Source organism: Sceloporus occidentalis, unplaced genomic scaffold (assembly GCF_023333645.1).
Source record: "Sceloporus occidentalis isolate IW3139 unplaced genomic scaffold, rSceOcc1.0.p SCAF_4, whole genome shotgun sequence".
Taxonomy (NCBI): Eukaryota; Metazoa; Chordata; class Lepidosauria; order Squamata; family Phrynosomatidae; genus Sceloporus; species Sceloporus occidentalis.
The window spans coordinates 82,246,016-82,260,138 of NW_028316984.1; the positions used below are offsets into that span (position 1 = coordinate 82,246,016).

General features: G+C 44.8%; 1 protein-coding gene across 1 annotated transcript; it reads right to left on the reverse strand.

Moving 5' to 3' along the window:
- Positions 1 to 301: 301 nt before the first annotated feature.
- Positions 302 to 13,595, reverse strand: RAD9A (RAD9 checkpoint clamp component A). The gene is made up of 12 exons (XM_089520579.1): positions 13,521 to 13,595; positions 10,806 to 10,965; positions 10,077 to 10,147; positions 9,090 to 9,230; positions 7,449 to 7,563; positions 5,234 to 5,333; positions 4,682 to 4,791; positions 4,349 to 4,455; positions 4,178 to 4,242; positions 3,686 to 3,784; positions 3,007 to 3,214; positions 302 to 1,137 (listed from the first exon to the last, which is right to left on the reverse strand). The coding sequence occupies exons 2-12, from the start codon at positions 10,837 to 10,839 to the stop codon at positions 1,033 to 1,035; spliced, it is 1,155 nt and encodes a 384-aa protein (XP_089376705.1). The 5' UTR covers positions 10,840 to 10,965; positions 13,521 to 13,595; the 3' UTR covers positions 302 to 1,032.
- Between the last annotated feature and the right edge of the window lie 528 nt (positions 13,596 to 14,123).

Consider the following 14,123-nt stretch of genomic DNA (forward strand, 5'->3'; position numbering starts at 1 on the left):
GTATTTCTAAAGCATCTCCATGCTCATTATTTAAAAGTGGAATAAAAACAGGTGTCCTAAGGATAAAGAGAAATAGTTGTGCTTTACATTAGTTCTTGCTCATCTTCCATACTTCTAATTTACAGGTAGCTTACAACTATTATTGTATTCAACAATTAAGATGAATTGCATGAGAAGACAAAAGAGCTGGCTCAGAAGGTGTGGAAATCAGTCAAGTTTAAATGTGGATCTTTGTCATAGTTGACATAGGAAAAGAAAAGAAAGGAACATGTTTATTACAAAATAAGTCAAAAACTCAGTATGCTAACCTACTCTATTTATTCCTCCTTTGAAAAGTAAGTGAAATTCCCTGGACAAAAAAAATCCTGTGAGGCTTAATGCAGCATAGTAGTTCCACATGTGGAACTATGTTACACTACACCATTTACTATCTCCCCAGACATACTATAGAGCTGTTGAGCCCCCTAGTCACTCCCATCCCATGCTTGCAGTAGAGCAATGGGATTGTAGAAGAGTCTCTATCCCTGTAGCCAGGCATGAGCTGATTACATCATCCACTGACGTCCTCCAGGGTTTCTGGCAGTCTCAGAGACTGATGTAATCATTTTGTATCTGGTTATGGGCACATAGCCACATTTCTGTGATCCCTCCTGCTCCCTTCAAGGCAGAAATGACTCTCTACATTAAGTTGGGTGTGCTTTGGTCACTCTGGAGAGAGGAAAGGAATATCAACTTCTGCAGACCAACAACAGACATATAGAGGTGTGGGTTGATTTTTACCTGCATATGCCACTAACTGGATGGCAACTACTATGTGTACATACATACTTGAATATATTCTCTGTACTACTCCATCAGGGTTTTCCTCCATGATACACAAGGTAGTCATTCAGTTTAATAAAATGCATTATAAGAGGGAGAACTTTGATTGGGCAGTGAGCCAGAAGAGAATCCATCCAGACAGAAACACCTCTCCTTCCTAGCGGGAACAGTTCAGTTACATCTCACAGGAAAGGGAGTGGGGGCAGTTTCTCATGATTCTTCCTCGCTATCTTCTGCCAGCACATCTTGGCTGGAGCGTGAGTTGGCCAAGGACTGTGACTGGCTCAGGACTGACCCAAAGAACAGGGACCGGAACTGCAAAAGAAATGAGTCAAAGGCAAAACTGTGTCTTGGACCAGAGGTGCAAAAAGGTCTAGAAATCTGTAGGGCTTTCAAAGTATTTTAAAAATGTGCTCCTACACTAGAATCTGATGAGAGTCACTGAAATTCTAGGCTGAGACAAAGCTAAAGAAACAAAAATACAGAAATGCAATTGGTAATCAGTATAGGCACAACTCGAGCCTTTTCTCCCTGTTCCTCCCAACCACTCCAAAGCTAACAGTTTCCCAGATGTATAGTTTCTACCACACCCTTCCAATTTTGAAAGCCCAGATTTTGCAACAGTAAGGCGAACAAAGCCCAAGTGCTGCTGCTGGAATATTCGGGTGTAATTAATGGCTACACTCCAGCTACATGTAGTAATTAGTGACTTCAGATTCAGTGGAGCCAGGGAACAACACAGCTGTAAGTTACTGAAGTCCTATTTCTTTCATTAGAAGGGACAATCAGCTCATAACTACATCAGAGCAACCAAGAAAGTTTCACTACTAATAGGTACCTATGAAAACTTACATTTTTTACCATCTTATGAGATCTGCAGATCAAAATCACATTGTGAAAGTTATATCTTCTCAAACAAATGAATGCCCATCTTTGCTTGATGTATTACAGGTAGCTTTTAAATCACTTTACATGTAGCCACCAGAACTCTGGCGGGATACAGACGGGCAAAAAGGGGTGTGTTCATGACATCATGAAGGTAGAGCCTTCAGACGGCCCTTACCTGAATGCCGCCATGAACACGCCGCCCGCACGCCCCAAGCGGGAAGAAGCAGCATTAAAAAGGTGCTGCTTTTCCCCGCTTCTTTTCTGTATGATGCGCAGCTGCGCAGCTCCGTCTGTAAGCTGCTGCACCGGTACGCCAGAATTGTTACGCTGCTAATTTAAGTTGCCCATTTAAAAGCTCCGTGTCTCCTGCGTCACATAATAAGTCGGGGTCCTGGAACATGCGCAGTTTGCAGTCAGGCTTTAATTGCAGCGTCAGCTGCCATGCAGGTGTGGAAGCTGCAGCACAGCTGCAGCACATTTTAAGACTCGTAACCCTAACCCTAACCCTAACCCTAGAGCAACATGTACGCATGCGCTGCTAGAATCGGGGAAAGTTTGGAATTTAAAGTGAACCCCTACACACATTCCTGTGCCATTTTCATCTAACAATAAAAACCCCATAAACTTTAAATATTTACATATGTACAAGGGAGGTGATGGGGAATGGCAGGGGGACAGCGGTGGCAGCGGCGACAGCTGTGGCTGTGCATTGCAGATTCAGCAAGAGCGCGGGAACCAAAGGAGAGGAGGCATCCATGATGCTGGTGACATTGGCAACGTGCAAGCGGACAAGGATGCCAACACCAGCTGATCACCAGCTGGCAGGAGACCACTATTGTTCTTGGGCAGGGCGAGGGAAAAAGTTTTAAAGGGGCTTGGGCGCTTTAAATGTGCACATAAGCTTTCTGCTGCCGCTGCTGAGCGCCACAGCTGCGCAGCTGCGCATCCGCCAGCCGGCAAAAGAAAAAAAAAAAGCCCTGTTTTTGGCCGCCCGTGCAGAAGCTGCCTCTCTCTTTGCAGCGTCCTCCAAGGTGGCGGTTTGGAAACTGCGGGTCAGAAACGGCCCCAGGTGAGGCGTCTTCACTACCCCCCATGTGGAAGCCCCATCACCTGAGCCACGCCCCCGGGGCGGGCGGTCTGGAGGCTCCGTATTCAGCAGAATACACCTCCAAGACGTCTTCCCCTGCCCGTCTGTATCTCGCCTATGAAATAGCAAATTTGCAGGGCCACATTCTTCACCCTGCATCTGTGCTCTAACCATTGTAGAGTTGCTGTGGCTGGCCCTTTAGTACATACCCTTTTTTGCGGTGGTGTGCCAGGAACAGTCTCCTCGTGATCACAGGCTGACTCTTCTGCCTCTGAATTGGTGTGCCTCATGGGGAAGGTGGGGCTGCAGGGTGGTTCTGTCCCCGCTGGGCCACCACATGTCGTTTCCATGGCTATCATGTAGTCATCAATGTCATCATTAGTGAAGTCATACGCAGGGGCAAGGGGCTTGGGAGTGCTGGCAGGAAAGAAATAGTAGAACTGTGAAGAAATGTGAAGTGACACCTGTTTCGAAGAATCACTCTTAATTACAGGAAAGGTTTGCCTTGAGACAGACCTTACTGTTTTCTATTAAGTCCTGGTCTCTAACAGAAATATTTGACACACTCTTCCTCTCACCCATTTAAACTGCAGTGGCGGAAAAATGGGGCTAACTATAGCAGAAAATGCTTCATTATAACACAGATACTGAGCAATTTGAAGAGTAACCAAGGTAACCATGTATTATTTGCTAAAATGGCTGTTTGGGACTTGGGAATGAGGGAGATCTACTTAATGGGAAACAAAAATTCTTATTGCAAATTGACACCAGCAACACAGCTTTAATCCTTTTGACTGGTCAGAGACAGCTCTTATGTTACTGTCACCTGAACTCTACCCCACTCCACGTTTGCCTCTGTGCAGGGCAGAAGCTAGAAATCATACTTACCAGGAGCTGATTTCGGAACTGGAGCTCTCTGGCTCTTCAAGTGTGGCCAAGACTAGGTGCACTTCGAGCACAGCATCTTCCACAGTAAAGATAGCTGGCCTGCAAGGAGATATTTGATGAGGGCCTGACTCAAAATACACAGGTTTGTGGATAGAGGGAATCCAAAGAAAAATCAGCAGTGACATGGTACCATTAGAAAATCTAGCCAAGAATCACCCTTGGCAACAAAGTGACAAATAGCTCACAACCTATTTGTTGGACAGAAAAACAAACCACGATGGGTCTTCCTAAGAACCTATGAGCAACATGCTAGGTCAGGCCAAAAGACCATTTAGTCTAGCATCCTGTTTTCTACTGTGGCCAGCAAGATGCCTCTACTTAACACAAGCAGTGCATGAAGGCGATACATCCCAGCAGACTGTCACTGTATGTGGAAGCTCCATTTAGACACTGGCAGCTTCCTACTTTGTAACTTCTCTAGTGAAGACCTACCTGCCTGGTGAGTCAAAGTGGATGTTAAGGGGAAGATTTGATGATTCAGCAAAACTCAGAAGACCCTGAAAGAGGGAAAAAAAAGAGAGAAGGAAAAAAAATCCCACAGAGGTCATGAATAGTGAAGATACCTTTTCTCAAATTAGGGCAAGGAACAGGGAGAATACATACTCGGAATTCCTTGAGGCAGAAAGTGATTTGTGCCTCTTGCTTAATGTGGAAAGCCTGGAACTCGTCCTCATTCAGGCACAGCTCTGTCACCATCGCCCGGCTCACCTCTGAGGGAGAGACCATGGTTAGAAAATGCTCTCCTCCTGTGGGTTCTTCTATGTTTGCTTCATAGTACTGCCCAACAGGGGAAAGAGGGAATTCTCAAGGCCATTATAACCTGTGGCCTGTTAAGCAAAAACATCCATGCCAGGCTCTTAACAAAGGCTAAGAAAGTCTCAGCTATCATGACAGGCTGTAGGGATAAACTAAAAACTGGGAAGGTAAGAAACTCACCCATCTCTTCTTCCAGGTAACTGCGCAAGCTCACTTTCCCAGCAGGGCTGGCAGCCAGAGTCACCTCAGCCAAAGTCAGTGGGAAATGCACCACAGCATCAGCTAACAGCCTGAAGTGGAGGAGGAAGTGGTGGAGTGAACAGGGAGGCAAATTTCATGGTTGAAATCCCAAGCTCTCATCTGCCCTTACTACTCATTGTCCCTTTTCAATTACTAAAGACAGCCTCTACAAAGCATCCATTGCTCACCCCCATCCCAGCTTTCACCATCATTATGCCCACGCAGCAGCTTCCCATGTTCACCATTTGGCATCAGGAAACCTCTCTGGGGGAAAGCAGGGAGAAAGGAAACATATTTTCTCCTCCCCCACATATCCATGCTTGTGCCATGGCAGCTAAACTGTAAGATCTGGTCTGTTAGTGAGCAAGAGGAATTTCTGTGCATGTGGACTGCAAGAATCCGTCTATGTGCCTTAAAGTCCTTTATCCAGTCAGTTCAATTCCTCCTGCCTCCAGTGCAATGACCCACCCGCCAGCCACATCAAGGTTTCACCTGGGAGAGGCACGCAGGGCATGGGTGCACTGGCCTGTGTCAAAGTCAGCCTGCAGGGATTCACACTCCTGGAATGGCAAGTCATGGGTCTTGACAACACCTGTGGGGGGAAGGGAATTGCAGTGAGAGAGACAGAGAGCCAATGTGTCCTTGTGTCTTTGTGGGAAATACCTGGGGTATTTTCACCACACAGTGGTCACCAGAGATGTGAACAGCTGGAAAGGAAGAAAACAATGTTTTTTTCCCCTCTCCTGAAGCTCAAATTGGCTTCAGGGTGGGGTAGGGATTGGCCATGGCCATATGTGAGTGAATTAAAACTCTCATATGAAACATTATTTTACCAAGCATTGTTTTAAAATAATTTTGTTACAGCTAACTCATACTGGCTGCATATATTTGATCTAATATTTGCACTTAGTAACATGAATGATTATTGCTATTGCACTTCTCTGTATTGCTGAAGACACAATGCTCTTAGGATTCAACTTTAGAAAAGCCCTTTCAGATGTTGAAGAATAACAATATCTTGAGGTAACATGACACAAACTGGAAGTCTCTGTCATGTTAACTCAAGACCTTCAAGTAGCACTATTTTGGCTGCTTCTGTGTCTGAGATTCTTCCATCTTCTCAATCAAGTACAGTAAACAGAGGCCTGTTTCAGCTGCTTACATGTAGTCACATGTGAACAAACCGAGAATCCTACAGTAATTCATACTATCTACTGTAGTTTGAAATGACAGTTCAGAATAAATGGCCTATCAGACACTGATTATGATTAGAGAAATAAAGTTTTCTACATTTTGTCCAGCAAGACAGAATGAAATACAAACAAATGCAATAATCACAATAAATATGGGCTCTAATCTGAAATGGACTTATCTGTGGCAGGTTGTTATCATTTGTAAAGGGTACTGCCTGGGGACAGACTTGTAAACACAACAGCTATATATCCTAAGCCCTTCTACTCCACATGGCTAACAACTGCATGAAAAAATAACAGGGCCATGCACATTCGCTCCACTCCATCACCTTCATGTTGTCCATGGACTGGAGGAAAGGCTAGAGGGAAGAAGCCTGCTGAATGCATAAACCCTATGTAGGGGTTCAGCAAATGGTGTGTGTGTGGGGGGGGCAGTCTATGAGCATGCAGCAAGCTTCCTCTACTTCAGATATTTCTCCAATCATCAAAATATAGGGACTGGGCCAAGAGAACAATGGAAGGCCAGGGTTAATGCGCAGCCCCACTATCCCTTCACATGATGTACAGCTGGCCATAACAGGCAACTGATGAAGTGGAACCACAAAAACTTATGCTAGAAATCTCTTTTTTCTCACTTAGTCTTGAAAATGCTACAGGATTCCAATATATCTTAGATAGACTAATGTGGAAACAGTTATTAATTTGTTATTATTTCAGTCTTACTGTAAGGGCAACAAGAGAAATACTTGTTGGATTTTTCTGCTTTAGGCACCAACATGCTGTGGATACTATGTAACATGATGGGTAAGGTGGACAGTTCCACCTCAGACTTCAAAATGCCCCAGGACAGACCCAATGCAATGTTATTCACAAGGAGAGAAACACTACCTCCCATGGGGCTTTAGAGAAAGTCAACGGATGCATCCTCTAAATCACAAGGCCCCAAGTGAGGTTAGAATTTTGGCCAGATGTGTAAAGTTTTACCATGGCCATTTTATAGATACCAGCCACTGCTCATTTCCCCCTTAGCCTTCAATGGGTAAGAAGTAATGCAATCTGTATTTGGACCTCCTGGCAAGCATCACCAGGAGACTTACTTCAACACTGCTACGAATTTTCTGTGGCTCTTTACTCAAGAAGGTAGGATTGACAGAACCTTTGTCTTTCCAGGCGTGTGTTGGGCTAAAAGTGCCATCATTCCTTACTGTTGGACATGCTGAGTCGGGCTGACGAGAACTGTAGGCTGAAGCCATATAGTCCACACTCTAACCTCAGGGCACAGTGAAGAAAAGGCATTGTGACTCTGACAACTGACCATCAATAAGTTCCCTTTTGTCCGTTTTCACCAAATGCATATGAAGCCACTCACGGGTGCCCCCTTCTTTGCTTGGATCTCTGGTGACAATTTCTATATTCAGATTTCCAGTGCACCAAAACTGTGCCCTCAGCTAAGCAGTCTTCCAGGATTAATCTGTTGCATATTCAGGCTGGAACACTCCTTCCCAGAGCCTCACCATATTTACAGTGGAGCTGCACTCGGAACCGGCTAGCACGGGAACTCAGTGAGATAAGGCATTTCTCCACAGTCTTCTCCAGGGCGGGGAGTGAACGGAACACAGCCAGGAAAGACTGAAAGGCATGAGGAAAGGTTAATGTGTACCTGTTCCTTCCTTCCCCACCCACAATTCACACTGCCTCCAAAACAAGGAAAAGCCACCATGAAAGCCAGTGGAAGGCAAGTGTTGGGAACTATAGGGCTTTATTGGCCCCCCAGGGTAAAAAAAAATCTCACTGAAAAAAATTCAGTCTCCCAAATTTGCTATAATTTGTCCACAGGGATCATGTGACTCATCAACTGAAACAGCTGCACTGGCTACCAGTCTGTTTCCAGGTATTCAAAGTGCTGGTTTTGACCTTTAAAGCCCTGAATGGCTTGAGTTCAGACTATCTAAAGCACCACATCATCTTCTAAAAGCCAGCCAGAGTGCTAAGATTGGTAGGGGAGGGCTTTCTCTCAGTCTGACCACCTTCCTAGGTGCAGCCGGTGAGGACCCAGGAGAGCGCCTTTTCTGTGGCTGCTCCCAGACTGTGGAAAGCCCTTCCATAGGAGGTCAGGTTGGCCCCTTCCTTACTCTCTGAGGACAATCTTATTTAGGCAGGTGTTGGAAGTGTGAATTTTACTTATATAGTGTGCATATGTAACTGGTGTGCTGTTTTTAATGCTTTCATTTTCTTAATTTTTTTACTGAAATGGTTTTAACTATGTTCTGTTTTTAACAATAATGTTTTAATAATAGTATTATGTATTTCTTTTTAACTTCTGTAATTAATGCTTTAGCTGTATCCTTTAAAAATTATAATATGCCACCTTGAATGCCATTTTGGGAGAACAGTGGAATATAACTTCAATGAATGAATATGGCCCTCTCTGACTCAGTGTGGGCCATTTCCTCTTTACAAAAAGACTCCTGTTGGGCCTAAAGCATGGAAAAGTTTCCCTCTACAGTTCTAGGAGGTGTTCTGGTAAGAGAAGCTTTTGAAAAAAATTTTGGGTGGCCCTGAGGGCTACATGTACCCCACAAACTACAGATTCATATCATAGTTAGAGAGTCAAGTTAATTATACATTTACATCCCTTTCCTTTTATATCATCATATCATAGCCAAAGTTAGGGAGGGGGAAGGACTTGGGCCTGTAAAACCTATGTACACAACCAATGTATTATCAAATGACATCTGCAATACAAAGCCCCTACCACAGAAGGTTCCATGTACACTGCAAAAATTATAGTAGTTTATATTGTAGACTAGCCGACTGCCATCTTGGCAAAGCTGTTGCTGGACTGTATCATTACAGACTGCAGTTGGGAGAAATCACATGAATGAGTTCTAGCCCATATTTTTTAAAAACATACATATCAGAATGACTTGCCTTACCTTAGCCTCTCCCTCGACATATTGGTTTCTTATATGTACAATTTCTCTCCTAAAAAGGGAGCATTCAGACATGCTATTACCACTAACATCTGTAGTCTGAAGTGAAATATTCCTCCTGCTTGTACAGACTAGCCCACTGCCTGGAAAGGCAACAAGTACCTGTTTACCTGTGGTTCAACTGCCTACTGGGAAGGGCCCACAGCTCTGTGGGTACCTCACCTTTATAAGCACTTTGAATCGGAAAGCATCTGTATCTGGATCAGATCCTGATTCCTTTGGCTGGTAGTGCTGGAAGAAGAGTGGGGCAAACAGGAAGCAGGCATAAGCTGAGCGAGAAGCATTCACTGTGCGCAGGGACAGCTGGGAAAAAGAGGACAGGGAGCATCACTAACTTAAGCAGTACTACAGAACAAAAAAGAGCACCCCACACCACCGCTCAGCATCCTTGCAACTTTCTCTTCCCAGACAGTTCAAACCCTGCTTGGCCAAGACAAAGTATCACTGGCCCAAACACAGGACAACTGTTCTTCACCAGGCAGGTTAATAACTGAGACATACACTGTCTTTGGATAAATAACCTGCACATTCACCCCAGCCAGGTAGACTGATCATAAAGCCAGAACTGAATCACTGTTTCAAATATAAGTCTTCAATCACAGCGACAGAAATAATGCATAACTTATACACTGTCTAGATTTCCATCTTCTGTACAAAACCCTTCTTATTACAGCTTGTTAGATTTTCTTACAAGATATTACAATGCATTTATACAATGTTTCTGCTTCATAATGGACAGAACTCCTTGGCCCATATTTACTCATAACCATTTCCAGTCAAATTGATATATCATAATTTACATTTACAGAGGGAGCGATCAGGCAGACCCAGCAACATCAGGGACTGCCTGAAGGAAGAGGCCCCTCCCTCCTCAACTGTCATCTTGGCCTCAGAGGGAGCGATCAGGCAGACCCAGCAACATCAGGGACTGCCTGAAGGACGAGACTTCTCCCTCGTTTGTCACCTTGTATTTTGTATTGCATTATGATTTTTACTGTACACCGCTATGATCATTGCGGAATAGCGGTCTATAAATAAAACATATTATTATTATTTATTATTATTAATATTACCATGGAATAACCTCACTTATTCATACGCCACATTCCTCTTTCCAAAGCTCTCCTATACTTCCTAGGCCCGTCTTACCCCTTTCTGTAGAGGTTCGACATAGATTTCATCTCCAATACGGGCGAGTGAATGTATCGCTTTCCCCAGGGCTGCAAAAAGAACATTAAGTTGGTATGAAAAAAGTCAAGTAACTTGTTGTGTTTCACATTTCATTCCCCCACAGTCAGTGTTTTCTACAGGCTCAGACCATCAACCACAGCTTCTAGGCAAAACCATTCTTTTCAAGTCCCTCCCTGGCATAAAGCAATCACATTCCACGGGGTATACACAAATGCACAGAGGTCATTCTTATTCCTTTCCCATCACAATCGTCTCTTTAGCAAAGGCAGTCAGTCAAGTCATTCTAGAAACGGGTACAGTCAGAAAGAAGCATTCACTCACTTTTTCTCATTGACTATGCCTTTTCTCTCTTTCTACACAGTGCCTGGAAAGGGAGGGAGAGAGCACTCTTGCCAGAGATCTAAATCAAATTTGAGGGCTTTTAAAACTAACACAGGGCCACAGATTGTCCAACCTGCTCTACTGAACAGGAAGACCATTTCAGCACATTCTCTGAAGATGCCAGCAACAGATGCTGGCGAAACGTCAGAAAGAAACTCTGCTAGAACATGGCCACATAGCCTGAAAAACCCACAAAAAACCATTTCAGCACACTTCCCTTGCACATGTAACCACATGAAAGACCCCTTCCCTGTCAAAGCCCCAGCGGTGAAATGGTCTGTACAGCAATCATCATGCCTGCCTTACCTTTTACATTGCCCCCAGTAATTATGCACTTCATGCCACAGAACAGAAGCCAGGTAGTTCCTCCACACCATGCACAAAGTGGGGGCAACTAAACTTCTGAGTGATTACTCTTCACCTGATACCATGTGGCCAGTTCCATTCTGTGATTCCAAAGTGGGTGCTATGAGAAAAACAATATATACATATTATCACATTATATGTATACATCACATATTCATTGTTGTGAAGTGAGCAGGGTGTTGGACTCAATAGCCCATAAGGTCCTCTCCAACTTTATGATTCTGTCATTGTTACAACTGAAGCCGTTTCTCAGATTACTTGAATAAATCAATGATAAACTACTAGTGCTGCATTTTCTAGGGCACTTTGAAAATCAGGTATATGCTAAGAGATTGACAATCCAGCAGACCTGAAGTTTCGCATTTGCTCCATACCCTTCCATCCTGGTAGGAGGCAAAAACTGGTCACATTGTGTTGTGTAAATAATGTGAATACTTTATATGTAGAGAATTTTTTAAACCATGTATGGGCCAAAATGTTTTTTTTCTAAGGATTACTACCAACTAACTAATTTACACATTGATTGCACACTGCAGTGTTAATCTTAGTGAGTTTTGTTTACAAATGGAAATTCCCCTGCCTCATTTGCTTCATAGTAGGGAATACAGATGCTCTTAAGCAGAGATTATAAAACAATAGGACCAGATTTATGTATAGAATTCTGGGCAGTTTGCAACAGATCACAATGGAGATCCTCGCTCCAAATTAATTAACAAGAATGCCTACTCCATCCATTTGGCTGCTTTGCTTTGACAAAGAAAGCTCAGTAAGAGAGACTAGGGATGGGCTTTTGGACGAAAGGTCTGGTTCTGCAAATTCCTGGAGTGCAATGCATTCAGACATGCCCAGTTCCTTAACTCTAAATGCAGGGTGCATTTTGGTCCCCCCTATATATTTGTAAATTTTGCCAAAAACTGATAGTTGGGCAACATACCAATACAGTATTTAAAATAAACAAATCAGCGCATGCTACTGTTATAATTGTCTGTGGAGTTGGTTACTATATTGATAACTGTATGTTGTTGTTTATGGCTTTGACTTTTGCAGACTTTATTATTTGCGGATTTGATTAATACGTTCTGTCTAGGAATCTCTAGGCCCTCCAGCGCAACTCCGCTGGAAATCGACCATAGAGTTGCGCTCCAGGACTTTGACATTACTAGAAGAAACACTTCTCTAGGCATTTTGTAGGTCTTTGAACGTGATTCTATGGCCAATTTCGGGCAAATGTTGAGCACAGAGTTGCCTTGGAGGACCTAGGATTTCTAGAGAGGCGTTCTCTCGGGTGAAAGCATAAGTGTTTTTGTTATTTGCAGGTTTTCTACTTTCATGGGGGTCCTGTGTCCCTAACCCCATCGAATGTGGAGAGACCACTGTACAGTGGGCTGGGGTTTGGCTCCAGGACCCTCTGTGGATAACAAAATCTGTGGATGCTCAATCCCATTAAATACGATGGCCTAGTAAAATGGTGTCTCTTATATAAAATGGCAAAATCAAGGCTTACTGTTTGGAATTTATACTTTTTTCAAGCTGTGGATAACAAAACCCGTGGATAAGGAGGGCCAGCTGTGTATTATTTTTTAATTCAGCAGTTCTCAACCTGTGGATCCCGACCCCTTTGGGGGTCAAATGACCCCTTCACAGGGGCTGCCTAGGGCTATTGGGAAAAACACATATTTCCAATGGTTTTAGGAACCGAGACGAAAATAATTTTATGGTTGGGGATCACCACAACATGAGGAACTGTATTAAACGGTTGTAGTATTATGAAGGTTGAGAACCACTGTTTTAAAGGGCGCGAGGCAAATCTGAACTTCCTCCCACTGGGTCCAGTGGGCCTCAGTCTCAGGTAAGCAAATAGAGGACTGCAGCAGCCGCCCAGCCTCTGAAGGAAGGGCCCACTTTGGTGGAGGGTGGCCAGGCATCCTCCTTTTCCAGGACATGTCCTCCATTTCAGCCTCCTGTCCAGAAGGAATTCCAAAACGTCCTCCATTTGGAGCCTGACTAAGAGGCCTGGATTTATATTTCTGTGAGGGCTTTTGGTTTTTTATTTGGTCACATCCTCCATTTTTATTGAAGGTCCTACATTTTGCGGTGCCTTGTCCTCCTTTGAGGTCTTAGGACACATCTGGTCACCCTGAAACTGGTATGTGTGTGTGTATCTACACCAGTGGTCCCCAAACTCTTGTCCTCCAGGTGTTTTGGACTTCAGCTCCCAGAAGCCTCAGCCACCTTGGCTAATGGTCTGGGATTCTGGGAGCTGAGGTCCAAAACATCCTGCGAAGGCCAAAGTTTGGGAATCACTGGAATGTCTGCGCTGCAGAAACAATGCAAGTCTGGCACCGCTATAAGTGCTGTAAGCTCCATCCTATGGAATCCTGGGATTTGTAGTTTTACAAGGTCTTTAGGCTTCTCTGCCAAAGAGTGCTGGGGGCTCACAAAAACCACACATCCCAGGATTCTGTAGGATGGAGCCACGGGAGCCAAAATGGTGTCAAACTGCATGAATGGCCAACAGACTTGTCCATTCCAGAAAAGCCCCTGAAGATGCAGCCGCCGCCGCCGCCGCCGCCGCCACCGCTCTAGGAGCCTCTAGCCACAGGCAACCTGCCCCCTCCGACAGAAATGGGGCTGCGCAGTTACTCTTTCTCTTACCTCCCCGCCGGAATCTAACAAATGGTCCAAACCGCTCCGTTCCTGGATGTCCCGCCCCCTTACTCCCATGCTGCCTCCTCATTGGACAATGGGGCACTCCCGAACGGGAGAATCGATTTGATTGGAGGACGTCTGTCCACGTGGTCCAACAGGGGTTGAATTCTCGAGCGCTTAAAGCCGCGCTCCGTGAAGACAGAGGGGGAGGTCTAGTTCGAGAAGCTCCGCCCCTCGCCTTCATCTCGCTGCTGCTTCGGGAGGAAGGGAAAGGAAGCGACTGCGCAGGCGCAAAGGACGGGATGAAGTGGGCGGGGCTTAATAGTAACCAACCGTTAGGAAAAAGGGGAGACACAGTCGCTTTCCTGTTGCGCAGGAACAGCTGTCTGGCCACACCTGTTATTCTTGTGTGCCTCCAAGTCGTTTCTGAGTTGTGGCGACCCTATTGCTGGGTTTTCCTGGCAAGCTTCTTCAGAAGAGGCCTTCCACGGTCACCCTCTGAGGCTGAGAGAGTGTGACCCAGTAGGTCTTTATGCTCTGGGGGAATCAAACTCTGATCTCCAGAGACGTCGTGGTTTGAGTGTTGGACTCTGTCTCGAGACCAGGGTT

Excerpts from the sequence above, each read along its gene's own strand:
- RAD9A (XM_089520579.1), bottom strand. The coding sequence starts at position 10,839 with ATGAAGTGCATAATTACTGGGGGCAATGTAAAAG. Across the intron at positions 5,334-7,448 it reads GCAGCTCCACTGTAAATATG|GTGTTGTCAAGACCCATGAC; the intron begins GTGAGGCTCTGG and ends TTCCCCCCACAG. Across the intron at positions 4,792-5,233 it reads GCCCTGCGTGCCTCTCCCAG|GCTGTTAGCTGATGCTGTGG; the intron begins GTGAAACCTTGA and ends CCTCCACTTCAG.